Genomic DNA, 27,411 nt, shown 5'->3' with positions numbered 1-27,411 from the left:
TCCACCTCACCCTTTCCTCTCCTCCTCTCCACCACCTTTCCCTTCCCGAGAAACATGCCGCCTAATCAGGCAGGCAGACCTCTCGGGTTCCTCCCAACGACACTCCTCCTCCTCCTCCTCCTGTTATGTGCTGAAGTTCTGTTTTAACAGTGTACCTCAAACGGGATAAGAGTGCCAGATAACGGGATAGTGTTCATCGTGACGACACATCTAATGCCAAAGTACATATATTGCGTTCATTCCTCAACCCTTTGATGATCGTCCTTCTCCCAGTCTATTTGATGTCCCTCGGACTGGTTTGTTTCTGTGCCGCACTCCTACACTCTTAAAAATGAACTTCACCACATAGCACGCTCCTAGCCAACCATCATCCCGAGTGACAACGTTCTCGCCCCTGATTTGTTGAAAACGGGAGGAGGAGCCTATTTTGTGCCATTATGCACGGCACAAAATAGGCTCCTCCTCCCGTTTTCAACAAATCAGGGGCGAGAACGTTGTCACTCGGGATGATGGTTGGCTAGGAGCGTGCTATGTGGTGAAGTTCATTTTTAAGAGTGTAAACATGAACTTCACCACATAGCACGCAGCTAGCCAACCATTATCCCGAATGACATCGTTCTCTGTCCTGATTTGTTGAAAACGGGAGGCGTACTCCTTCTTGTGACACTTATGCAGAAATGCTAATTGTCACAAAAAGGCGCACGCCCCGCGCTCTCCACAAATCAAGAGTGATAGAGGTATCACTCTGTACAATGGTTGGCCTTCAGCGTATTATGTGGTGAAGCTTTGTTTTGAGAGTGTGGGGTTTTAGCACTTGTTAAAGATCCTTGGGTTGGGTGAAATTAATCCGCCTGCCCTGCGGTGTGGTGCCGCTCGTTATATAGTTTTCTCGCGACGTAAAGACGCGGCTTATCGTAGCACGAATACTCATAAGGTTTCTCATGCACTCAAACCACTTCACCGCATATGCACGCTGCGCGCTAACCATTGGCACGAATGATAGGGTTATCGCTTCTGCTTCGAAGAGACAAGGGGGCGTACGCCTTTTTGTGTGATCATATATCCAAATTGACACAAAAAGGCGTACGCCCCCTCTACCTTCGAATCAGAAGCGATAGCCCAAACATTCGTGGCAATGGTTGGCACAGAGCGTGCTATGCGGTGAAGTTCCGTTTTTACAGTGTGGGCCAGCCTGTGGCCACCACTAGTCTGATTATGCTTCGTTCATATCTGGTCGTTTAGCGTGGAGTCTGTAATCATTTCGACACGATCCTGGTCATTTTTTCCCCATGAAATATCGTGTGCCCCAAGAATTCGACCCGAATACTTTACTAATTGGTCAGTGTGTTGTGTTCAAGTATAACTGGCAGTTCGGCATTCATGGTGCAATTACCTTAGAGGAGCTCAGGTTATTCCATGCGGTATATGATGCCTACACATCAAGGGAAAATTGGCTACTTTTGGCTACTTTCTGAAGGCGCGTTGGCGACTTTTCAGGGTTTTGACCCCTGGTGGTGATGGTGGTGGTGATGGTGTGTGTGTGTATGTCAGTGTGTGCGTGCATTGATTCAAAGGGGATAAGGCATAACGGGAACCTAGAGCGTAAGCGGTGCTAGCGGCAGCGAAAGCAGAATGGCGCTGAGTCTTTTGCCAGTTGCCTCAGCGATGACACCTTGAAGCGAGGCTTGCATTCTGTGGCCCTAAGTCCGAAATCCTCAAAGGTTTTCTCTCAAGCCTAGGACTCGCCCTAATGTCTCAACCCGCGACATGCTTACTGAAAAAGTGCCAAAGTGTTAATATCCCTTCCTTTTATTTCCTTCTGTGGTTGAAACACGTGCAGACAAAGGCAAAAGTGCAGGACGTTTGATTAATAGTATGAATTATGCGGCGCTGAATTATTAACATCAAAGTATTTGTGGGGTTTCAGGAAAGCTTTAAAGAGATTAGGGCCACATCCACACTCGACATTTCGATATGCATCAATAAATCAGCCTGTATAGGTACCATTGGGGTCTCTCCAGGTGTCACCGGATGACTCGAAGGAAGTGAAGGTCGCTTTGTAACCCGGACGCAGTTCAACCTTGCTAGGCCCCCGATATTGAATGTGACGCTTTCAATGGTAGGTCATCCCGCATCAGAATTTCGCGCGTTACAAAGCGAAACTGTGCTAGAAACCCAATCATTTCGTATTGTGTGGCAATTAAAGTTGCCATTAACAGTAACACACTAAATATTTTCGAAGTGCAACAAGACCGCACCATACCCAAAAATTGGCTCGCATATTCATTCTCCAGTGTCTAATACCGGCAGCATACGGTTTCAAGTTCACTTTTCTAAGTTCTCCGCACTGAACTGCGTGAAGCGAGGAAAAAAGGCGAAACTGAAACATGTGCCACCATCTGTCGACAGCGACTTGAAACATCCTTCCGGTATTTCACGGCAGCCGCCTCGGATCGAACGGTCGTTGAGCAAGGTCACAGTGCCTCAGATTGGTTCAATATTTGTTCAAGCGCTACTGTTGATAACGTCATCGGAAATCAGTCGCCGACTGCTGAGAGCAAAAGGAGCTGTGCTGGGTCGACTTGAAGTGCCCAACCTAAATGAAAGGAAACGCTTTGTCCTCATTGCTAGATTTTATTTTTCTGTTCGTGAACAAGTGCAGACAGCATGGACAGAAATGTTGCGTGTCGGCGGCGCTGAAGCAATTCATAAGGCAGCAAACATCAAAAACAGCAAAAAGCGCAAAAAAAAAAAAAGAAAAAAGAAAAACACAGGCATGAAATTCGACGCAGTTCAATAATTTTGCTGGTTTTGCATCCGTTTGTGTAAAAGATTATTAAGCGGATGGCACATATACGGAGCCGAAGTTTTTGTTTTTTCGACTTAATGACTATAATTTTCACTTCTTCATCCCATTGTCTCGAGAGTTGCATGTTAATTATGTTTTCTCTATTAGGCCTCAGAATTGATAGTGCTGAAAATATGGAATAACGCATCCAGTGTTTATCTTCCCTACACTCTTAAAACAGAACTTGACCGCATAACACACTCAGGGCAAACTATTGCCCCATAATGATACGGTTATTATGTACCGTTATGAGTGTAGTGCTGGCTGCAGAGACGTCACCGCTCCGTGGATCGGGGGACACCGTTCGTGATGGCCATTCTGAACATCAATCACCCTTACATCACGAAATATGTGATGTTTGTTGAATGATGGGCTACGGCCTGATGTGACGTTGATGTAATGGATGCAGTATGAGCAACGCCCAACGTGATGTGATCGTGAATAGATTCCAAGAACAGGGCTGACGTACGCGCTTACAAAAAGAAGGAGAGAGTAAGAGTGAGAAAAGAGCGGTGCTTCTCCAACAGAAGAAGACATGGAGAAAACAGAAGAAAGTTATGGATTCAACGCATATGCGACTTCACAGCTGCACATGTGAATACTGGGTCGCTATCACGCAGAGCCGTTCCCAGGGGAGGGCGGGGGGAGAGAGGGGCAGCCGCCCTGGGTGCCGTCCCCAGAGGGAGCGCAGAACGCCAGATCCCACACTCTAAAAACAGAACTTCACCGCATAGCACGCTGTGCGCCATGTGATAATTGCCAATGATAATTATTGCCACAAAAAGGCGTACGCCTTTCTCTCTCTCTCATCGAATCAAAAGCGATATGCGTAAGTGTCCCAAAAAGGCGCACACCTCCCGTTTTCATTGAATCAGGGCCGAAAACGATGTCATTCTGGATGATGGTTGGCTAGGAGGGTGCTATGCGGTGAAGTTATGTTCGAAGAGTGTATGATACCGCTATCGCTCCCGATATGTGGAAAGCGTGGGTCGTGCCTTTTGTGGCAATTAACATAACCGCGTAAGTGCGACAAAAAGGCGTACGCCTCCTGTTTTCAATGAATCAATCAGGGCAGAGAACGATGTCATTAGGGATGATGGTTGGTTAGGAGCGTGCTATGCGGTGAAGTTCTGTTTGAAGTGTGTATGATACCGTTATCGCTCCCGATATGTGGAAAGCACGGGCCGTGTCTTTTGTGACAATTAACATAACTGCGTAAGTGTCACAAAAAGGCGTACGCCTCCCGTTTTCAATGCATCAATCAGGGCAGATAACGATGTCATTCGGGACATACCTGGGTAGTAATGTCATTACCAGCGATGGCCACTAACTACTTCTAGAGTAGTTTAACTATAACTACTAACTACTTTGCGACGGAGTATTTTAACTAGTAGTCAACTACTTTTCAGGGGAAGTAGTTAAAACTACTACTTTAACTACTGCAATGTATTTTAACTACATCTCTAGCTACTTAACGTTGTCCATCAACACCAATCCCATTCTATAGTGTTCTTGAACACCTGAATATGAATCCCAAGCAGTGATAAAACTGAAGATTTAGTACACATGCACGGCACAATTGCTCTGCACCTCCGTTCTCATCAAACAAGTAGCTCAAGGTAAAAGTCGGAAGCACAATCGTGCCGTAAAGCTTTCGGCAAAATCGGAAGTAGTTGGCGCCTGCAGTAACATAACTACTGTAGTTAACTACTCGAAATAGTAGTTTAACTGGTAGTTGCACACTACATTTCTGCAAGGAGTTAATAACTTCTTTTAATTACAATGAGGTAGTTTAACTAGTAGTTTAACTACTGGCCATCACTGGTCATTACTGTAATGAAATTACAGTAATAAATTACTTTTTCTGGTAATTTGTAATGTATTGCATTACTTTTGACGTTATGTAATTTGTAATGTAATTTAATTACATTATGACATTACTTATTACTTTTTACAAAAGAATCGAGTGTGTGTTCTGTGTTGACACTTGGCAGAAATAGAGTTGCCGTCTGGCGAGTTAAAAGAATTCCAACGCCCACTATGAACGGTGGCGCACGCAATCGGCACAGAATAAAAGATGTATTGTTTTTACAATGTAGTGTTGTCTAACAATGAATTTCCATATCCGCAATATCGATAGGATTAAACTTTTTTTTATTCCGTGTTAGCGCCGGGAAGCAGCTGTGGCTATGAGTGGCGTACAGACGTGGACAGATGGAGAGAGGACAGCACGAAGGAGTGGGGGACAGGGGGTTAGTATACGTCCTGGGCCGACTTCAGGGGGAACTGTGCCGACAGGATTAAACTCGCAGTAATGACATTGTAATGTAATTTCATTACATTTCAATTGCACTAATGAGTAATGTAATTTAATTAAATTCTAGCTGGAGTAATGGGTAATGTAATTTAATTACATTTGAAAAGTAATTTACCCATGTATGATTCGGGATGATGGTTAAGAGCGTGCTATGCGGTGAAGTTCTGTTTGAAGAGTGTATGATACCGTTATCGCTCCCCATATGTGGAAAGCGCGGGCCGTGTCTTTTGTGACAATTAACATAACTGAGTAAGTGTCACAAAAAGGCGTACGCATTCCTTTTTGAATGAATCAATCAGGGCAGAGAACGATGTCATTTGGGATGATGGTTGGCTAGGAGCATGTTATGCGGTGAAGTTCTGTTCTCACAATGGTTTAACAACGCGGTTTCTTCTCCTATAGGTATTAATAATGAATAATTATCCCGGCTAAAATAAAATACCTTTACGATTGGTACGAGAGAGAGCTAAGAGCTAATAAAAGAAGATGAGTCGAGTACCTTTATGTCTGGTACATGTCCTCAAAGTGAAACGCATCCGTAAGCGGAAGAATTGTGAAACCCTCGTAAACCTACTTCTACAACAAGATCTACGATCTATAGACTTCTTATCTATAGACTTATTTTCTCGAGCTAGCTAATAAAATACCTTTACGATTGGTACGTACACAATGAAAACGAGATAATCTGAAAAAAAAAAAAAAAATCATTTTCCTGATCCGTTTCACTTTTCCGACACTGCAGGCAAGCATGCGTGACTTCATTACCGAGGCCGTGACGGAAGAGGATATTCTTCATCGCACGTCAGTTAGGCCTCGTTGCCATCCTGAGAGTCTTGTCGATGCTCATCGGAACCTCTGTGCGTCCGTTTCTGTGCATGTCACTCAATGAGACAGCCCAACCCTTCAGCTGACGCATTGAAGTTCGCGCATGAAAGACCACAACCCGTACTCTATACGCGTCACAGCAGATACGACTATACGACACGGTGACAGTAGGACGTCAATGTGTTCCTGGTTAGAGAAGCCAAGCGAGCTAATAGATGGGAAGACAGGCTCATTAGCAGTAGTCGAGTAAAAATGATTTGTCTCGTGCTAAGGCATTGTGCTCACGTTGAACATCGAGAATGCCCCAGACCACCACAGGGACACATTTGAAGCTGATATGTTAAAAGACACTGTCCAGTTACGATGTGTAACGCTGTGTTAGGTGTGTGGTTCGGTGCCAACGGGGACACTTTGTTATCTCACTCTAAAAATATAACTTCACCGCATACCACGCTCTGCTCCTATCGTTGCCACGAATGATAGGTCATCGCCTCTGATTCGAAGAGAGAGAGAGAGAGAGAGACCGGGGGGGGGGGGGGGTTACGCCTTTTTGCGTCAATTCGGACGCACGACAATTGACACAAAGAGGCATGCGGCCCCCCCTCTCTTCGAATCAGAACCGATAACCCTATCATTCGTGGCAGTGGTTGGAGCAAAGCGTGCTATGCAGCGATGATCTGTTTTTAGAGTATATATCAGACCATAAGACATATGTGGGCACAATTCGCTTAGAAGTCGCCCCAGGACGCACATTCCCTCAGAGCGTTTGTCCTGACGCTGCCCACCTCTGTGAGGCCGACAACGGCGATTTCTTTCATTAGCACCACCACCACCAAACCAGACTCGGATGTTTTCTCAAACTTGACGTTGTGGCGAACATGAGTTTTATGGTAAAATCGCTTTCACCCTTCTTATAGCGGGTTCAGTTTTTTTTTTTAATCCCAATAATTACTTTAAATAGCGTATACGTATATCGCGCACCAATATAGTTCGAGCAAAAAATTCTTCAAGACGTAGTTTGCACAAACGATTATGATACAAAAATATATATGGTGCACAATATTTGCACAAAAGATATATGGTGATCACGTCACGCTGAGCTCTCTTTTGCTTTGATGTTGCAAAGTTCGCTAAAAGACATCCACATGCAACCATGAGTCTCACGCTGGTTGCGGAACACTATTATCCAGCCTCCATTGGAAAGCAAAAGCTCTACGCGAATCAGCCTAATCATAGAAAAAAAGATAACATTATTTTGCTTCTCTTTCCTTCACCAAAGTGATAGTGACAAGCTGCTAGAATCAGAGTTCACAGTACCCATCGAGAGCGAAAACTCCGTCAACGAAATAACATTCTTCCAGCGCAACCTCGAACTTATTTGTTGTCCGTGGCGCGCCTACGCAATTTGATAGTTAACACTGCCAAAACTTCTAGTAATTCTAGGCACGAAGTCCTGTTATATCGGTGTGCCTGTTCCGCGAATGTCAACAAAGTCGCTTTGGCGAGGCTGCAGAACAGTGGCGTGCGTGGCAGCAGAATAAAACGCAACCTTGATCGCAGCTTAACCCCCTGGGTTGAATGGTGATAGAGAGACTGCTCCAAGTTTCATGGCTTTCGAAACGCTTCTGACGAAAATATATAGCCATTTTAGTCGTGCGGTGTTTGTCAAATCGGTTGGTACGGCGTACACAATGACGGAGTCTATAGATCGTAGATCTTGTTGTAGAAGTAGGTTTACGAGGGTTTCACAATTCTTCCGCTTACGGATGCGTTTCACTTTGAGGACAGGTACCCGGCATAAAGGTACTCTACTCATCTTCTTGGTGCAATGTATTTAAACTACGAGGAGTGTAATAGTGTTCGTAAAGGGTATCGCGCTCTCTCTTTCTCCGTTTGCGAATTCGACGGCCAAAAGCTGAGTCTGTTTCTATATAAAGTTACGAAACGTTGAGAAACATTTAAGATTTTATTGCCTCGCATATATTAGGCGTGATTCGAACCCTGATAACATAAGACGAACCAGAAGAAGAAAACAAGAAAAAAGCCAGGAAGCCTTAGCCACCTTACATACTATAGCAAGGATTCCACCAGCTTTTCTGTTGAAACGTATAACATCACGCGCCTTACTTTCCATGGAAAACACGCTGTCGGAAGTGTTGAAAGCGACAAAGGTTTCACTCAAGTGTGGTAGCCTTACTGGGCGCTTTATGGTAGGCTCCAGGACAACGCGCGCTTCCATTCAGCATAACGAGCAAAAGGCGAAGGACGCAAATAATAATAATTAAAAAAAGAGGACAATAATCCGTACAGCAAATGCATCAAGTCAAGCAAATACGAAACGCAATGCACTCACCGAGTGCGGATGCGCAATGCCGGATGGGACGACGTCAAAATAAGGGAAATAAGTACGTATGTTTGCGTGAGACGACACTCGATGTTAGGGTGCGTCAGTGTGCCTCAATACAAGCCGCCTCTGCATAGACACGGAGGGAGATAGTATTCAAGCACCCTATACTCTATGTAAGAAGACAGTGTCATCGTACATTATCAAATTCTGACATACTATCTCGCACGTTCGAGCTGAATGAACAGGAAGCGATGATTCACCAACCATCACGTACAGAACATCTGTATACTGATAACTACATGATCATTTGATAGCCTCTTACTTTCTCATTCAGAGAGTTCGTTTCATAAATGGCGCACTTACTGTAATATAATTTTTTGTACGCTTCACCATTTTTCACCTAACAGTGGACCGATGTCCCTGAGTCTGTGCAGGGTATGTAGCCGTCCATCGATCCTCATGGATTATCGCGGCTTCTCCGTTCCCAATTATTTTCTCGAATGAAGCAATCCCAGCTTATTTAGGGACAACGAGATAATTGCAGTATTAATAACGAGGATAGGAACACGAATAATGACATGGAAACGCCTGTTATGACATTGAATACTAAAAAAACGCTCTGGCTAAAGTTAGTTCGAAAGCGCTTCATGGTTAGCCTTCCAAAATATCATTAACCTTGCATCAGGACGTTTGTTTTTAAGTGACAACGTTCTCGCATCTTTTGGCATGCATTGGGGGGGGGGGGGGAATACGCCACGTGGTATCTTTGGGATCATGCATTCACCTCCACGCTGAATCTAAAGGTGAGAAAAATTTCCCCTAATATGCATGTTGCGCCTTACCTTCCTTAGTAGACATTATTGGGGGGCATAGAAAGGAAGGAAGAGGTAAAATGAGACGCTTCTCAATCACTTCAACGAGGGCCACAGTAGCCGCACGGCACTAATATACTGTTGAGAAATCCGAGACTACGGTGCCAAGATTACAATAACATTGCTGATGCTGGTGTCGAAGGGGGCGAACAGAATAAAACGTGTCGAGTGTCATTGGCACTACTGAACTACCTAATATAGGTTAAAACAAACTAACAAACAAACAAAAAGAAGATAAAATCTAAGCGTACGTTCATTTTATTGCCACAGCATTGTGCGTTTGTGGCAGGCATAAAATACAACACGAAAAGCGTATCCAACAATGATGCCGCCACAAGCTAACAGAAAAAAAAAAAAAATAATAAAAATAAATAAACAGAAACAAACAGCTCTCCCCAACAGTTTTCGGGACATTTTGATGTTCCTTAATAACATCCTAATTTTCGAAGGTAAATACGTCCATGGAACACCGTTAGATTTTCGTCATCGTCTTCTTTTTTTTAATTACATCGCGCATTGCCGGATGAGGAAGCACGTTGAGGGGGGGGGGGGGCTGCTATGTGTTTATTACGAAAAAAATAAAATAAAGGGCGTGGTTGCAGAGGACACGGCAGTGTTACAACAGAACTTCACCACACATTACACGACCCCAGTCAACCAACCATTCCAAATGATATTGTTCTGTTTCCCGACTTGTGGAAAACGGGAAATTTACGCCGCTTCTCAACACATTATGCAAGATGCAAAGGGTCGAATATAGGCGGATCAATCACATTGGCTACAAATCGGGAGAGAGAACGATGTCGATCATTTCGGATGATGATTGGCTGCACTCTAAAAACAGAACTTCGCCACATAGCACGGTGAACGCCAACCATTGCAGAGAGTGACACCGTTATCATTCCCGAGCTGTGGAAAGCGCGGGGTATACGCCTTTTTGGGACAAATAACGTAACTGCAAATCCCAAAAGGACGCCTCCAGTTTTTAACCAATTAGGGGCAGAACGATGTCATTCGGGATGGTGGTTAGCCAGAGCGTGCTATGTGGTGAAGTTCTGGTTCAGCATTTCTGTTTTACGTGTAATACCCTACACTCTTAAAAATGAACTTTACCTCATAGCACGCTCCTAGCCAGCCATCATCGCGAATGGTATCGTTCTCTGACCTAATTTCTTGAAAACAGGAGGCGTACGCCTTTTTTTGTGACAATTATGAACTACATAATTGTCACAAAAAAGGTGTACGCCTCCCATCTGCAACAACTGAGGGTAGAGAACGATGTCATTCGAAATGATGGTTTTGCTACAGGTGGATGTTACGGTCATTCCGCTAACGGCCTTACGTTTGCCGTCTGACTAGGGTATAAATCTATACTCGATGTACCTATTTATTACCTATCTGTTTCAGCGGTGTGATGTGCACCGTACAAACCCGGCATTGTGCAAAGTTGTACAAGCCTTTCAACAAATTTTCCGAAAATGCAGGCAACTTGCAGGCATCTAATTAACTTGGGCAGTGCACGGCTTCGCTCGGTGAGACGACGTTCAGTTAAAGGAAAGAAGTGAAGCATCAAAAGAACTGCGATCGCTAGTCGTCAAAAACACGGGAGAAGCCAAATCACGTTACTCGACTCTTTTACGTCAACTTAATTGCACTGTACACTGGAAGGGGCAGTCTCGAGATAGCGAAGCCCCTAGAACAGCAAGGTCATGGTTAATGGATTGAATCTGTCGTGTCTCTTTTATTGTTTCAGTTGTTCTTAGACAGAGAGAGAGAGAGAGAAGGACGCGGGTGCTATATTTACAGAGACAATGTCTGGAATGGAGGGGTACGGCTAGTGACCCTGCCAAGACACGACAGCCGGGGTATACTGGAATAGTATGCGGACCGAACATATGGGTTCTGTTACGTGCTCACAGTACTGTAGAAGTTGTACACTCTAAAAAGAAAACTTCGCCGCATAACACGGCCTTGTCTGCCTTCTGACTGTTAAGAACGGGAGCGTTTTCTGTGACGCGTTATACGTATGCAAAGTGTTACAAAATTGGCGTACGCCCCTTGTCTTCGCAAATCATTCTGAATGTTCCTTCACGTTTAGCGTGCTATGCGGTGAAGTTCTGTTTTCAGAGCGTATGGCTACTATAAATGACATTTGTTCGCTAATTTGCAAGTTTCCCCGTTCGTTTACACCTGCACTTCGAAAGAAAAGAAAAAAAGAAAAGACAAGCAAGAACTGACCGTGTAACGCGCTCCTAGCCGACCCTCATTCCGTATGATATCGATTAACTTTCCAGTGGCATGGAACTCGACAAAATTGTCCACCAATAAGTATGTTCACGAATATGGTTCGATACAGGCTTGTACAAGATACCCGAGAAAAGTATATTAAGTTAAGCCACTGAGTACCAGGCAAAAAAGTAGCTGAGTAGAGTACTAAGTTAAAATCCGGGCGGTTTGGTGGTCCATTTAAAAACGATAACAAACCCCCAGTGCAAGGGGACAACGAAAGGGACAGAAAACGAGTGCTGTGTTTGTCTCGTTTTCTGTCCCTTTCGTTGTCCCCTTGCATTGGGTTCTTTTTATCGTTTTAAGAGTGCTAAACACTCAAAAAATTAACTCGTTACTCTCAAGATAGTATCAAGTTCCAATTTGTGAAATTTTTGTCGAACAAATAACGAGAAAGTGAAGATAAAAATGCATTCTCGTTCGAATAACCTTCTTTTCCCACGATATCTTGTTGGCGCATGCTCTCCTCCGCGGACACCTCGCTCGATAATGTCGATCGCGCGGATACCCGATACTACCCGATGCCATAGGTACCCGCTACCCGATGCCACGGAAGAAGAGTCAAAGGATGTGAGCAGGCCACCCTTAAATCTATTGCTTGCATTAGTGCATTGCTTGCATCGGTGCCTTTCCATTATTAACATCGGTAGACATCCTTCGCTAAGATTCCATGAAACACGTACCTCGTCTCGTTTTGGAAAAAAAAAAAAAAAACAGGGGAGAGAACCATGTTATCGGGGGTGATGATTGGCTAGGGGAGTGTTACGCGGTGAAGTTATGTTGTAAGAGTATAGCATTCTCGCCATTCTCTTTGTTGAGTGTACCCTGACGACTTAAAATAATAAGTGAGATCACGAAAAGAGAATAATGGTTCCTGATATTAGGCATGACCTGCCCCCCCCCCCCCACACACACACACAAGCACACAAATAAAAAACATACTGTGCGATTTTCAAATCGCAACACCTACCGTGATCGTCTGCATGTTCCTCTCTCTCTCTTTTCTTTTTCTCTCTCACAAAGCATTCCCCTCCTTTTGGTTCAACTACTAGCCGCAGCCCGCTTACCGTGTCCCTGCTCGCGGCAATTAACGTCATGCTTGCAGCAGTTATGCACGTTATAAAAATAGCCGCCCGTTATAGTTAACCACACGAGCCGTATCCCTTGCGATAACAGCCTTTCCTGCTTCCTCTTAACAACTCGCGATCGCCAGTGTCCTATGAAATATAAGCGTAACAGCCGAATGTCCTGGAAAGGAGACGGTTACTGTACAACTTGATTATACCTGCGAAGCGTATGCTATATGGTCTGCGTGTCCGTCACGCGTAACGGTTTATTGGTAGGAATGGTCGAGAGACACAGTTGTTTCAGTGTGTCTGTTAATGCCATGGCGACCTGAAACGCAGATATCTGACTAGGGTTGTGGGAATATACTCCGAGTTTTCGAATATCGGAGCGCATAGCTGTGTATTCAATCCGAATTCCGAACCAATATGGAATTCTACATATTTCAATTTCGAACTCCGAAGAAATATGTCGCAATAACGCACTTTTTTAGGCTAGTCGCTATGTTCGGTTTCTGTTTGAAATAAATTTTGCCTCGAAAAAAAAAAAAAAAAGCATATCTGCACATTTGAACGTACGTTATTCCTCTCCGTCCAATCTACAAGAAACTCGATTCCATTCGTCGCACAAAGGCCCTTTACACGCTGAGATATTAGGTCTTACCCAGCTTTCCACTGGTGCAAATTGCTTCAAAATTTTTCGCAGTTTCCCCCCTCTTCAAAGCGCTCTCGGGAACGATGGCAGCAGCAGTTCATCCGAAATGGAGGAGCGCACTTGGAGGTATTTTGTTCATGGTGCTGGCGTCTTTTGGGATCTGGCTCTTTTCGCGCCGCTTAGGATTATTACATCCGCAGATGACATATTTGAGAAGGATCGAAGAAAGAATAGGTGAATATGAATAGGCGAAAAGTACGTTCCTAACTATTCAATCACGCAAGGCGGAGATGTGCCTCAGTGTAAGGTGATGGGTAATGTAGCATGCTTCATACTCGTAATAGAATGAAGGTACGTGCGACATTTACATAATGACCCGATATAATCAATACAGTTACAGAACTGTACCGGACCGACTGGCCTCCGAACCTTCAATCTGACCTCCACTTTCTTGCTATGACTATGCACGGAGGATGTTGACATGACCACGTAGGTCATGACAACATTAAACAGGTTAGGTATTGCATAAACCTTATAACTATTCTTAAAGAAAAGAAAAAAAGACACAGTAAAATATGTACATTTCCTGCTCGGTATGATACATCGGTCGGCCGACACAGATGATATGTCATATATGCCCCAGGATAGTGACAGTCAACTATCGGTTTTTGGACGGCCGTTCATAAATGGATTGACTCCTAAATCGAGGATTTGAATGAATGGAAGTGTTGGAAAGTGGTAAAGCAGATCTTTATGGGGGTATTTAGTAAAAACTACATTTTTTCGAAATATACACTCACTACAAACGCTGATACCTTAACGATTGACGTGCACTCCATTTGTCTACCGTTGTCTTCTTCTCTTTCATAGGTCATGTCTTCAATGTAAGGCATTGTATCCTGGATGTGGTTCAAATACATTGTTCCACTTAGGGCAGCATGTTCAGCACAGTAGCTATCACTGGCTCTGTACGTAATCTGAGTTCGTAATGGTTATCCCCGACGAATATATGCCATCGTAGACTAAAGGATTGCCGAAGGTTGCTTCTGCCTTGGAAGGTAGGCTGTTTATTTTCGACCAATCGCTTTCCGCTTTGTTCCTCTCTATATGTCAATTTCTTAGTCGAAAACGACAGTTCTTTACCTGTTCTTGCCACAGAAACATGAGTCAGCATTCCTGGCACATCGCCGACTTTCCTTCGGTCGTCGCGGACATGTGATGGTTTGTCGACCTGTGGCTGACTTGGTCTAAGCTTAATCCGTTCACTAATCGACGAAAAAAACAACAAAAAAAAAACATCCTCGGGTATTCCACGTTCGTTCTCTCAAAATGCATTCACCGTTCGGAAATCGAGCGTTAATGAAACGAAGCAATTCTCTAGTCGAAAGTTGCCAGTATATGAGCACATCTGTCTTCTACCGGGTGTTTCACGAAGGCCCCCTGCTGAATAATTAGTAAACAGGTGACGCTATCGAAACGCTTTCTTTTCAGTGAGCATCCCTGAGACATCGGCCAAGAACTCAGCAGTGAGCGGCTCATTTGCATACACTCTCTCTTTTTTTTCTGGAACATCGTTCGCTGTATAGGTTCCAGTAGGTAAAACAGAGGTTCCGAAAGCGTCCGAATTTAACTTTAAAAAGTTAGGAGTTTTATTTAATTAATGCGTATGCAAATGAGCCGCTCACGGCTCAGTTCATGACCTGTGTCTCAGGGACGCTCACTTAAAAAAAAGCTTTTCGATTCCGCCACCTGTTTACGAATAATTCAGCCGGAGGACCTTCGTGAGGCAACCGGTATGGCACATATGCAGGCTGGAAGTGACGTTCTCACTGCATGTAGGGATTTCGTGGTGGTACCTCATGTTGGGGTATAATATCTATAGCTTATCTCTCATGCCCAGCGACTGAACATGAAACACACGTTATTCTATTCAGTGTCACGTCAGATTCCATTCATCTTCCCGTATGTCACAAGTGCTACAAAGGCACGGCCAGTGCTCGTTTTCGACGCTCCACAATGACGATGCGATCCATGTTACCACTCCACGATGTACAAAATGTATGAAATAGCAGCGATGGCTAAATAGCCGCCAAACACTGAGATGTATGAAAAAAGAATGCACGGTAGTTCGGACTTTGGTTTTGCTATTGAGCCCTTCTCCATCTGCAGCACATTTTACTGAAAGTGCGTAGGTTGTTATTTGTACCCGCTGATGATTCACCTGTCATCCGCGGAAGGTGGGACACACTAGGGCATATCAGGTGAAGAGCGCAATGCTTTATGTCTTTCCCGTATGCTCGACGCAGGCCCTGTCATTTTCGTCACATCCGCATTCTCTTGTCGCGCTGGACATAGCAGTAGCTGGGCATGGGCTGACAGCGCAGTCACCCCGCACGGCACGTTCACCCCGTAGCTAAAGGGCACGATGTATAGTAAGTATGCGGAATATTTCCACGAAGCAGACCAGGCGGGTGAAAATAAATGCTACCGTATCCAAGTTTTTGTTGATTACCTCCTTACCCTGCACTCTAAAATCGTAACTTCACCACATAACGAGCCAACCACAGCGCAGGACAATGTCGTTATCATTTCTGGTTTGAGAGGCGCGCACACCTTCCTGTGACCGTTAACGTAAAATGCGTAAAGTGTCACAAAAAGGCGCAACCCAAGCAGCACAATGTACTGAAAGTCGAGTGCAATAGGGGTGGAACATCTACACAGATGTGTGCTACATATAGCTTTCATATTCTATGTTAACTTCATTTATTAAAGTTCCATTTAAAGCTGATATCTAAAAAGCGAACACCCGCATGGTAGTACTGGGCATTATATTGCGTCTCAAAAGTCAAAGTTGATGAAACTGTGTTGGAAAATGATCAAGACGTTGGCAGTGATAATGAGTGCTCACGTTGCATTTAATTTTTAACTTTCGTCAACCCTGAGGTTTTACAAAATGCTAGATGTCAAATTAATTTTGAAAGTTTCAAAAAGCGATTGACAATAGTAAGCATTTGATACGTGTACTAAATAAAATTTTAAGATTTTAATTATTAAAATTAGCGTAGTCTTTACGTAGATATGGAAAGCGCCAGAATAACCCATTTCAAAAAGTTATTGTTTATTTATTTTATTGCCCTCGAGGTTATGGGAAAGTCCTACGACTTTAGAACCTGTTTCACACGTGCGCGAAGATATGTCGGTAACTGGTTCCAGAGCTTTTCTCGCTGTCTCTCTCGTGTCGACATGACGGACGAAATTTGGTCCTTCGCTTGTTGTTACAACCATTTACTGGCTATTTCAGTTTCGAATTTTCAACGACAAAAGCTACAAAAGAATGAAGCCTCTCAAAATAATGTTTGATGTGTGACGAGATGTAGTGCAAAGTCTGCACTCCGTCATATGATAGAATGCAGACTCTGCAGCGAAGCTCATTAAAATGTTTTGAGGTGCTTCATTGTTTGTATAGCTTCTGTTCTTCTGACTTAATACAAATGTCACTAATGATTCACTATCAACGTATTACGCAATTTACTTCTCGAACGGGAGCCAAGCTTTAGTCCCAAGTTGGAGTGTAGTGGAATGTATTTTGTTTGTAAGCGCGGCTGAAAAGCAGAAAGCGCGACACTCCGGGCAGTACTGGATTTTACCTATTGCCAGATGGGGGGAGGGGAATTGTGCTGTTCTGTAATTTGGAGTGTGGAAGTCGGAAACCGACTGAGGCTTCTCCTGTATGTACATATGTATACGTAGAGCGGAACACTATTATTACTAAAATTGTCTTCCTTGTTAGCAGCCGGCCCCTTGTGAGGCCACAATCTCGATATTAGTTTTCATTTAAATCCAAGTCCAATCTTAGCACACGTTTTTCACATGATAAGCCAGTTTCTTTGCTGGTCAGGATGTTGTTTATTACTCGTGTAGATACTACATTAAGGCACTCACACATAACTTTCACACATTTCTCGCACATATCTGACACATTTCTTTGCTATCTAGGAAATGTGTCAGCTGCGCTTGACATAGCGATCCATTGCAGACGACAGGTCCCCACACAGAGGCGGTCACAGCGTAACATTCTCAGCGAGCACAAACAACGCACATATACGACTGACCTGTGCAAATGCCTTGTGTTGTAACGGTAATGATGCTATGCGGGCGTGTAAGAGTTAACGTTGATAAGTCACTTAAAATGCAACGGTAAGTACCAATGTGTGATCTCAGTACATTACGAATACAATCGGGAAATGAAAGTACTCAAGACTCCTGAGTACAGGTAGTCACCTCAAATGAATTGTTGTAAATTTACGAGCGCGTTTTATTCGCTTATTTATAGCATTGGGATATTTTAAAGATACATGTCAGACAGTTTTTCCCTACCATTTTGGAGGGCATCATCTCAGGAACGCGGAAGTACTATCCAACTGAAGCACTCGATGGCGGGCAAAAATATGTTACTGATAGTACTCCCCGTCTAATTTACCATATGTTATTTACCTGAAGAAGAAGAGCAAATAAGAGACACCGGTAACGAAATTATCGTTCCGAATACACTGCTTAATGCTGGCAGTTCTGTATAAAGCAAAAGAAAAAGTGCAATTCAGAAGAATAGTTCGAACTGAGGTGTACATCGGGAGAAACGTGTTTTCCGTATCCTGAGCATAAAACGTCGACAAAAACATTTAAAACAGAGTACAGGTGAGATAGGCAAAGTACTAAGTAAGCTGATATCAATTTAACACACGCTATCTCTAGCAACTTAACATTATAATAATGACAAATCGTGGAATATGAGCGAATTAAGCTACAGTGGTCGCCCTGTGGATTAGTTTCGCCCACCTGAGCGTTCTTTAACGTGCACCGAAATCTCAGCACGCCGCATTTAACATCCATCGCGGAAGACAGCGTATCTAAGCAACTGTACCCAGAAGTATTAAAGTTCGTCCATCTCCAGCTTTTGCAGCGTTAATGAACTGGCTATAGTATCGGGAAGATAAATATCGTATCTTGCACAGCTTCTGGTACCATAGAAACACCTTTTAGAGTTTGCCTATTTTTTTAAAGAATTCTGCATTAGCACTGCGAAACATCTGAGTGCTGTACACACGTGGAGAGATGACAGCAGCAAGGAGCGGGAAAGAGGGGGGTTGGTTGGTGTCCTGGGTCAATTTCGCATGTGTCTGTAAAGTCTCCCTGGAAATCCATTGAAAAACCTTCTCAGTCGGTTGTGGGATTCGACCCGGTCGCCCCTCAGTCCTAAGCATGACGTTGGTGTAACCATCAACGAGCACATGCTGCATCCACACGGCTGGGCCTCCGGTATGCATATTATTCTATGTTAAGGATGAATAAGTTAGGGCCAAACTCATTATGTAAGGCGCCGAGACGTAGCGGATGCACGCATGCATGCTGTTTTTTTAGCGACCCAGTTTCGAGAAAAAACAAAACAAAAACAACAACATCTAAATATATAGTCCTCTTACATTTGATTCGTATTTATACAGGCACCATCTCTAGACAAGTTGCGACACTCCCTCCCCATGAATCGTGTGGGAGACATGTAAATCAGCAGGACTTGTCGTACCGTAATGCATCAGTGTGAGCGTTACATTCTATTAGAAAAGAAAAATAAGTAAATAAATAAGTAAGCATTAGCAGCCATTAAATGTGCTACCCACTCCATTCCAAGGGACGCATAAGCGCGACACGTTCCGGGACTCGAAAGAAATAAAAGAATACACTGTGAGACGTCCTACGTGTGTACGTACTTTCTGTGTGTAAGTGTACTGGGGTAGCCAGTTCGACTTCGTCGAAACTCAGATCCCCATTTTTTTCTTTGTCACATCACATCACATTACGTCCTACGCTGTTTGTGCGCAGAATCGGCGGCAGTTCACTTCATTACTCATAATTGTACAGTTAGTTCGGCTTGGTTCAGGAGGGCAACTAGAAGAGCGACTGCTTGTCTTAGGTTACGGGGATTATCCCAGGGACCCAAAAGCTGAGCGAGAGAAGCAGGGCGGTCATCCATGCGCAAAACACCAGCCACAAGAACGATTCTCTCTCCAATGTATAGACCGCTGGCACTCTAGCACGACGGGGCTGATGTAGTCCAATACCACACGCGAGGCACACCGCAGATTCAACCAAGCCCATCCTGCATATATCGACAGCATAAGCATGCAACGGGTTAAACCGGAAATATGAGCTGATCACCGACGAGGCATATTTTCTTCTTTCTACCACTACACATAACGTAACGTGTGGAGGAATCTCCTCAGACACTGAGCTCTCACAGGTCCAATACATAACAACGGAGAAGCAATTTCATGCACATAAATGTATGGCATGGCATCGTAAATTGCGATATGCTCAAAGCAAAACGAAAAAAAAAAAAAGAAAAGAAAAGGAAAATGGCGGACGCGGGCTAGCGGAGTCAATGAGTTATGAACGAGGCCTAGAGTGGCATTTTATTAAGCGTCGCAACGAGGGGAGACGGATAGCTCCCGCTGCTATGATGGTTCTCGACCTCGACGTAATTAACGGCCCATGCCAACGGCGCTGAAACTTGGGTTTAACTACAGTCACTGTAAGCCTAACGACATGTGGACTTCGCATAGAGGCTGAAGTGATGTAACCCAACCTTCAGATTATTTGTCATTCACTGGAGCTAGAGTGGCCGCTATTTTTATGAGATTCAAAACAACTGAATAGCTTTACGTGTTCTGCCTCTGAAAGCTATTCTGTTAGCGCGGAAATGAGGGAGAGCCTTCGAAAAGGGAGACAAGCCTTACTCTGTGGGTATGATATACGTTGTACCGGCCGTCAGACGTTGCGTGCAAGGCGGAATGAGCTGTTCAGGCGAATAACTCTCCCTCTAAGTTTACCACGATGGTAGCCGGAATGCTTCCGCCGGTAAGCCAGTCCTCCGGAAGACAGAAAGACGCTGGCTTAATAAAAGGCTGGTATTGCACAAGAGCGGAAGTTGAACGTCCTCGCTGCTTCCTTCCGGCAACCCCCTTAGGGTACACCATACCCGCCGACCCTCTTTGTGTCTGCTAACTGTAGCAGAATGATAGCAGCCGAATCATTATGAGGAACGAAAGGTTTCGCTATATTAACCACAGAAACCGAAGCACTCCAGCCTCACAACCACGACGTTATAATGTTGCAGTGCATTGTCCCTTGGAAAAGGCGCGATGCTGGTCCTTTGCGTTTGCGTTTATGAATAAGCATGTATACACTAATGCTCCATATAATCACAACAGCCTTCGCGATATTCGCTTTTGTGCGCTGCCATGGTGATAGCTCCATTTACGAAAGAGGCTTGTATAGGAAATGCGACCGGAACACCAGAAAGCTATGACTTATTTTTGACTCGCGGTCGCCAGCGCGGTCCAACAGAGCAATGTATACCCTTTAGCAGTATCTATATTATATATGTTACGTCTAACCGTTTTATTGGGGTGAAGCTTCACCGACATTGTCGTGGCCGATGAATTAAGGCGTACAATGTCAACTTTAGAAAGAAAAAAAAACGTTTGAAAGATATTGAAAAAAAAAAGATAAAGAAATAAAAAGAATTAATGCCGTTCGAGACTCGAATATTGAACTGAAGTGAGGCGGGGTAGTTTGAAATTGGAGGTCAAGATCTTGTATATTGTTCGTAACCGTTCAATCTCAACCATTCAGAACAAGAAGGTAGAGAGTCCTTGTTGATGCATTTCTCCTTTCTTCCATGCGAAGGGGTTCCTTTTTTAATTTTGTCAGATTCGAGGGGGGGGATATATTTATTAGAACAAATAAAAAAAAGGGAGGAAACGTAAGGCAAACGAGACGTCGGCTTGCTATTCCGCAAAAAAGAAAAAGAAACATAAATAAAAGAATAATAAAGTAAATAAAAAGAAAACAAAAGAATTAGGAAATAAAGGATAAACTAACAAACGGTGAGAGAAGCATGAGATAGATTAAAGACAAAGATGACTTTAAAAAAAAAAAAGATGGGACCGGAGCTAAAATAACATCGGGCAAGTGTACTGGAATAAGACGGAGGAATCGGTCCGGGAGTGGGTGGGCTCGTGGTGCAGGCTTAACCGAGGGAGAGAGAACCTACAGAGAGTCGGAAATAAGCAGCACCTAGGAGTACGAGGAGGGAACTTTCTGAAGCATCGCGGCAATTAGCGTTTCAAAGATCACCATCAAGTCGGGAGTCGCGAGGAAGGGAGGAAGGTTGACAGGGGAGATGAATATACTCCCGCATTCTCGTTAGGCAGCCGTCAGTAGCTATGCCAACTAGTCGTGATGCGAAAGGACACGCGACGATTAACTGACGAAGGGCTGTCTGAGAAAGTACAGTGATTGTCCTGCGACAGCGCTTTTCTATCGTAAGCCAAATAGGCACCTAGCGCGTAAAGTTGTAGCAACTTTGTAACAACTTTACGCGCTATTGAGGGTCTGCTGTACGATATGGCTGAAGGCATTCATAAAATTTGGTTGTAACCAAATGTTTTAGCAGAAGAGTCACAAGGTGCTCTAATCAACGCCACGAAATGCCTGCAGGGCTTGGTACAGAGTATTGCACCTCGCTGAGTCAACGTCACCTCGATACAGAAAGCATGCTTAATGCCTCCTTGCACTGTTTCGCCACGTCGATGTAAAGTCAGCGGTCAGGCTTTGCTTATCTATGTGGCGTTGGCTGAGAGCATTTTTATGTGCAAAAGCCTATGCATTTCTGATGCAACGTACCAGCTACCATGTGATGGCGTGGGACATTCCATTACAAAGACGCGCATTCTTTACTCTGCATCGTGTTACGCTCGCAAATCAGCTAGCCTCAACCCACCGAGACTAGCTGATTTGCAAAGGTGACACGAATTTGTTTGCGTTGTTTTGTGTAACACTAACGTTTAATCGAAGCGCTTGGTGATGCGATACTCTTTCTTTCCTACGTTTCCATTTTTTTCCTTTCTACTTCTGTTCTGTTCTTTCTTTGGTGTACTCTGTGTTGCCACCGCGAAGCAACTGTGGATATGGAGAGAGTACAGCAGGAAATAGTGTGAGACGGGGGGCGTGATATGCATGCCGGGTCGACCTCAAGGGGAATCGTTCCGACAGCCGTCCGGAAGGTCTGCCAGAAAAACGGGGGACGACATGAGACGGCACAGGCGTTGGTATATAGGGCAAAAACCCAGCACCTCCCATCCCTTAACGTGGCTTTGGGACAATGCCGCCAAGGAGTGGGTCCAGTATCCACTCGGCCATGCCGTCGGTTACAAGACTCCTGGTTCCAAGGACGCAATGAAAACGGGCTTCAAAGACTTCCCTGGCCTGTTTTGACATAGACTTTACGCCTTTTAGATCGTACATGCGGCGCTTTGGAGTTACGGTTTGGTGGTGTAGGGTTGAATTAATATAACTGTGACGTAATTCCTAATTAATTGATCTAATATATTAAAATTAGTTAATTATATTACATAAAATTAAACGCCACCAACGTATGTACTACGCCCAAAACCTCCTGGAGCTCTCTCCCATTCTTTTTTACTTAGACGCCTCGGCAACTTTAGTTATTTCAGAACGGTGCCTAATATTGACTGTTGTGTAACGCGGTACCTTGCTTTGGTTACATACCAACAATACATAATATAATAAACAAATTCGTTCGCAGTCGCGGTTCCGCGCCTGTATACGGATCTGTAACGTGACGGATAGTGCACTGATTAGTCGCGATGGATTTGGGATTCCGAGAGGCTAGTCGATTTATTAATGCCCCGCTCATTCGCCCCATTACCCATGCCCTTCCTTTACCGTTACTCCTTACCGCTATTGCTACATATTTTCTCTTTTTGTAGCAGGACATCGCCGCAAATGCGTAAGCAATGACTGCAAAAACCGCTACATGGAAGAGCGTGGGTCCACAAGCCACATTCACTAACATCCTTTTGTGCTCGAATAATGAACTCGCCACAGCTTCCGACACCAGCAGAAGCAGCAGCCGCGCACAGCCCATCAACGTCTGGATCACTAACTGCGCCTGGCACCACACCCATTTTGGTACTTTGTTGTTTCTACTTTGTCCCGAATTTGTTTTTCTTTGTTACGCATACATGTGTTGCCATACGCAGCCGTGCGGTCAAGCTGCTTGTAGCGCGTCACGCTACAACACGATGGTTGGTTACGCCCACCGTTTTGCTACAGGGTGGCTCTTGTCCGATGCGCTGGGAGCTGGGTGATGGGTGTCGTTTTGCGCGTATATTGTTCGCGGTTCGTTACTTTTAATGAACTACCAGGTCAGGATGAGAATAACTAGGCATTCCCCGAATGTTCCTCCCCTATTATTTTTCCATTTATTATTTATTTATTTATTATTGATATTATGATTTTCTATTTATGGTACCCATCCATTCTCGACGATGATGTTAAGTGACGTGGGGGTGACGTAGGACTTCGGGCGACGACAATCCTCGGTGGTTGTGAATGCACGCTGTGACCGAACGTTGACTTCACCTTCATTCCGCTTTCTTTTTTTTTGGGGGGGGGGGGGGGGAGACTAGCCGTATGCCTTCCAGGCTTTCGAGTGAGGCTATAAGTGGGTAAGTCTGGTTCCTTCATAGCGCGCTTGAGGAGATAGTATCGCTGCGCCCTAATGACCCGGATCCACGTTGTCACGTGTTTTTAAATTAAAGTTTCGGTAATCTTTTTAACAAAAAATACATTTGATATTTGATGATATTGTATTGAAAACAACTGAATTCTGAGTCTCTGAAAGCGTTCTACGGCTTGCCTGTTTTTTCTCCTGGCTCTAAGAAATGATATCGGAAACCGATATAATTCATTAACGACCATATGGTAATTATTTGAGTAGTTAACTAATCAGGGTAATACAAAAACACCTTGACTCGCGCGAGACGACGGCCAACTAAATCCTGTTGGTTTAACCCTCGCATAATGCACCTTTTCACGTGAACTGCCCCGTATATCCGCCATTATGCTGGTGTCTACACGTTGACGGTTTCCCTCTTCCTCTCTTTCTCAAGAAGGCCGACAATGCGGAGCAGACGTCTATTGCTCTTCTCACACGAGTTGTCCAATAATCGCGGGGGATCGTTTGAGGATACCAATCTGAGGCCTTTCCGCATTGTCGCAGGGAGAGGGATATCGTACATATCCTTGCACTTTAGTGTCCCCCTAAGGAAAAGAAAATGCGCTGCCATAAACCACTCCCTCTGTTAAATATGCTATCGCGTTAGCGAGATCTTACCATCTCTACGACAAATGCTCGCACAGGTTGCACAGGTAAGGTACACAAACGGCTCCGAAGGTACAAACGTAGTGAACAAGTTCCTTATTACACGCATTGCTACCGGGGGAGGTATAGCGTCAGTGCTCTACACCTCATAAAAGGGGTATAGACGGTGATGATAAGGTATAATATTACTATTATACATACAATACATATACATACGCATACATACAATATTATATATAAGTGTTACTTAAGCCCTGCTTTGATACCCATTTTATATCCCTTGCATACCTTTCGTTCTAACAGTGTGAGACATCGAAGATTTCCAGAGAAATTATGCCATGAGGAGCACGTGGACTGTTTCTATTGCGCAGAATGACCTAACACGCTTGACCGAAGGAATGGCTGAGGAGAGAAAAAAAATCAGCTTCCATATCTGTTACAGTATATTACGAAAAATTTAAAACAGGTATGTCCTTCATATTGTCGATACCTTATTGCGCCATTGTCCTGAGTTGTCCGGGCGTCGGTGATGGTTTGAATTTAATTCTAAACTGCGTATGTAAAGGCGTCGCCACACTTAAAACCGTCGCGAAAGTGTGTGGTGTGTGTGTGTGTGTGTGGGGGGGGGGGGTCTGTTTATGGGAGTAGCCGAATTTGTCGTGTGACGAATTCAACCTCTCATTAGTATTTTTCTTCATCAACATCAATTTCAAACCGTAACGCGCGATCGCGTGGCCCGCAGAGACGTAAGCGCCGCTGAGCGTTGACGCAGGGACCCAATGTCTGGAACTCGGTTTCAACGCTTGGCGGCGCTGGCGTCTCTGCAGACCACGTGATCGCGCGTCACGGTTAAGTGTGGTAACGCCTTTACTACAACTTTAACGAGAGAACAAATATTGTAACAATATGTTTCTTCTGCTAGGAAAGTACGCATACCAGCGGCATGGCCGAGTGGGTAAAAGATCGTTGGTGGTAGCAAAGGTGGTGCTGAAGGCTGTGAGGTGGTGGGTTCGAATCCTAACACCGACAGTGCTGTCTGAGGTTTTTTCCTGGGTGTTCCGGCAGACTTTGCAAACGCATGTCGGCACAGTTCCCCCTGAATTCGGCCCAGGACGCACACTAACCCACTGTCTCCCTCTCATTCCTGCTGTCCACTCTCCATCTGCCCATAAACGATATACACACAATATGTTCGACGACAGAATCGTATATCGCACGACAAGAAGCATTGCATTATTTCAGTTGACTGTATACACGGAAGCCGATAATTTTTAGGGGTCACGTCTTCGCCGACAGGTAATATTATTGATGCACATCCCCCCCCCCCTTTTTGCCTTCTCTTTCCCCTTCTTTGTATTACATATACATCTTCGGAGTGATGCAGTATGGCGAATTGCACTCATCGTTATCGTGCAGCGCAGTTTATTCTGCCGGGGTGGGTTGAGCATAGAAACGAACGAAGAGAGAACGGAACGACCAACGAGAGCGACGCACATTGCACTGAAGCGACCAACATGGACACGCAAGCCAGTGTAAGATTTTCTGCACAACAACAACCAGAAAACAGCTCCGTGCTTCGGCCGTGCTGGAATATCCAACTTCGAACTTTGCCCAGCGCCTACTACGTTCGACTGTGTTCATGCTTGTTTATTCGGCTGGTTTATGAAGGATTGATTTCGCAGACAGGTAGGCACGCTTCTTACGCGCTTTTCGTAAAACTGATGAGTCGCGTCGCTGTTGTGCACTGGGGGCGGAAACGATGTCGCGCGTGTCACTACCTGACTACGTCGCGAATTTCACAGCGTCTAGTTAAAGTAAACGATATGAAATAACGTATTATCTTACGTCTGTTATAAGTACGCTACAGGTGACTGACTTTTGCTAATGTGAGCGTTATCTAGTTATGCTTCGTCGAAAGATTGGAAGCAGCCTCGAAAAGGAGGGATGGGGTACAGCATCAGATTATAGCTGTACATACGTGTAGTCTTATGGCTGGCACTAGCGCATCGTTAATTTGCTGTTGTTAATCGAAGCGATCACTATTTCATTTCACATAACGCATCGCACCAGGGGCATCCTGCATGGCACTGCACGTATACCTTCACAGGGATGGTTGCTATAGCCCATAAACGGCAGGTTTGAGGAACTTTTTTTTTTCTTTTAATTCCGTGTTAGCGCCGCGAAGCAACTGTGACTATGAGCGGCGTACAGACGTGGACGATGGAGAGAGGACAGCAGGAAGGAGTGGGGGACAGAGGGGTTAGTATGTGTCCTGGGCCGACTTCAGGGGGAACTGTGCCGACATTCGTCTGGAAAGTCCTCGGAAAACCCAGGGAAAACCTCAGACAGCGCAGATGGTGACCGGATTCGAACCGGCGTCACGGTTTGAGGAACTGAATCATATAGAGGTCCCCACAGGGAGTTTTCACCTATACGTCACATTGTGACGTGGCAGTGAATCCTTCTACTGGTGATCACTTTTCGTGCTAGCGGCATTGAAAGATGACAAACTGCGCTATTTTTCAATGCAGCAACCATAGTTTTCATAAAAGAAAATGTGAGAACGACAATGACGAAGTGTCTTAGGGATAAAAGAAGGGAATGGACGCGACCGGATTTCAAAACACCATTCAAGGCTTCGTTTTCGAGCAAATGCTAGATAATCTCGGCTGCTGCGCCGAAAAAGTGGCCACCACCATGGCGCCCAAACGCGTTCGTTTGACGGCATGTGAAAACAACCTATAAGAACGACGTGTTTCATCATTTCCAACAAATTTGTGAGCTTACGCTGGGTAAGAAAATGTGCGGTCGTCGCTGTCGTACCGAGATCCACGTAACTGACGTGGTTTAGGCACCCTTTGACCTGCTTGTTCGGAGCTGCAAGCTGTTGAAGGCGAAGTGCATGCAGCTGTTAGGCGGCCTCGCAACTACATATGTGTAATGTGTTCCTTA

The 27,411-nt window shown here is 44.6% G+C and overlaps 2 protein-coding genes across 5 annotated transcripts in view; one reads left to right on the top strand and one right to left on the bottom strand.

Moving 5' to 3' along the window:
• The window catches only part of LOC135378168 (carbonic anhydrase 1-like), a 76,688-nt gene that overhangs the window by 37,827 nt on the left and 11,450 nt on the right, over positions 1-27,411 (bottom strand). The window contains exon 1 of one of the 2 annotated variants that reach the window (XM_064611094.1): positions 9,180-9,286. The exons of the other annotated variant lie outside the window; for it this stretch is intronic. Coding sequence (XP_064467164.1) covers positions 9,180-9,195 — 16 coding nt within the window. The 5' untranslated portion in view covers positions 9,196-9,286. Of the gene's footprint in view, positions 1-9,179; positions 9,287-27,411 lie in introns of those variants that run through there. 2 annotated transcript variants of the gene reach the window in all.
• Positions 25,907-27,411, top strand: part of LOC135378169 (uncharacterized) — a 91,370-nt gene continuing 89,865 nt past the window's right edge. For 2 of the 3 annotated variants that reach the window (XM_064611095.1, XM_064611099.1), the window contains exon 1: positions 25,907-26,145. In XM_064611095.1, coding sequence (XP_064467165.1) covers positions 25,974-26,145 — 172 coding nt within the window. In that variant the 5' untranslated portion in view covers positions 25,907-25,973. The remainder of the gene's footprint in view (positions 26,146-27,411) is intronic. The other variant, XR_010418290.1, reaches the window with a different exon arrangement.

The sequence above is a fragment of the Ornithodoros turicata genome, chromosome 1 (assembly GCF_037126465.1).
Source record: "Ornithodoros turicata isolate Travis chromosome 1, ASM3712646v1, whole genome shotgun sequence".
In the NCBI taxonomy this organism is placed as follows: Eukaryota; Metazoa; Arthropoda; class Arachnida; order Ixodida; family Argasidae; genus Ornithodoros; species Ornithodoros turicata.
Note: the sequence above shows the minus strand (reverse complement) of the source record. Positions and strands in the feature narration are given on the sequence as shown.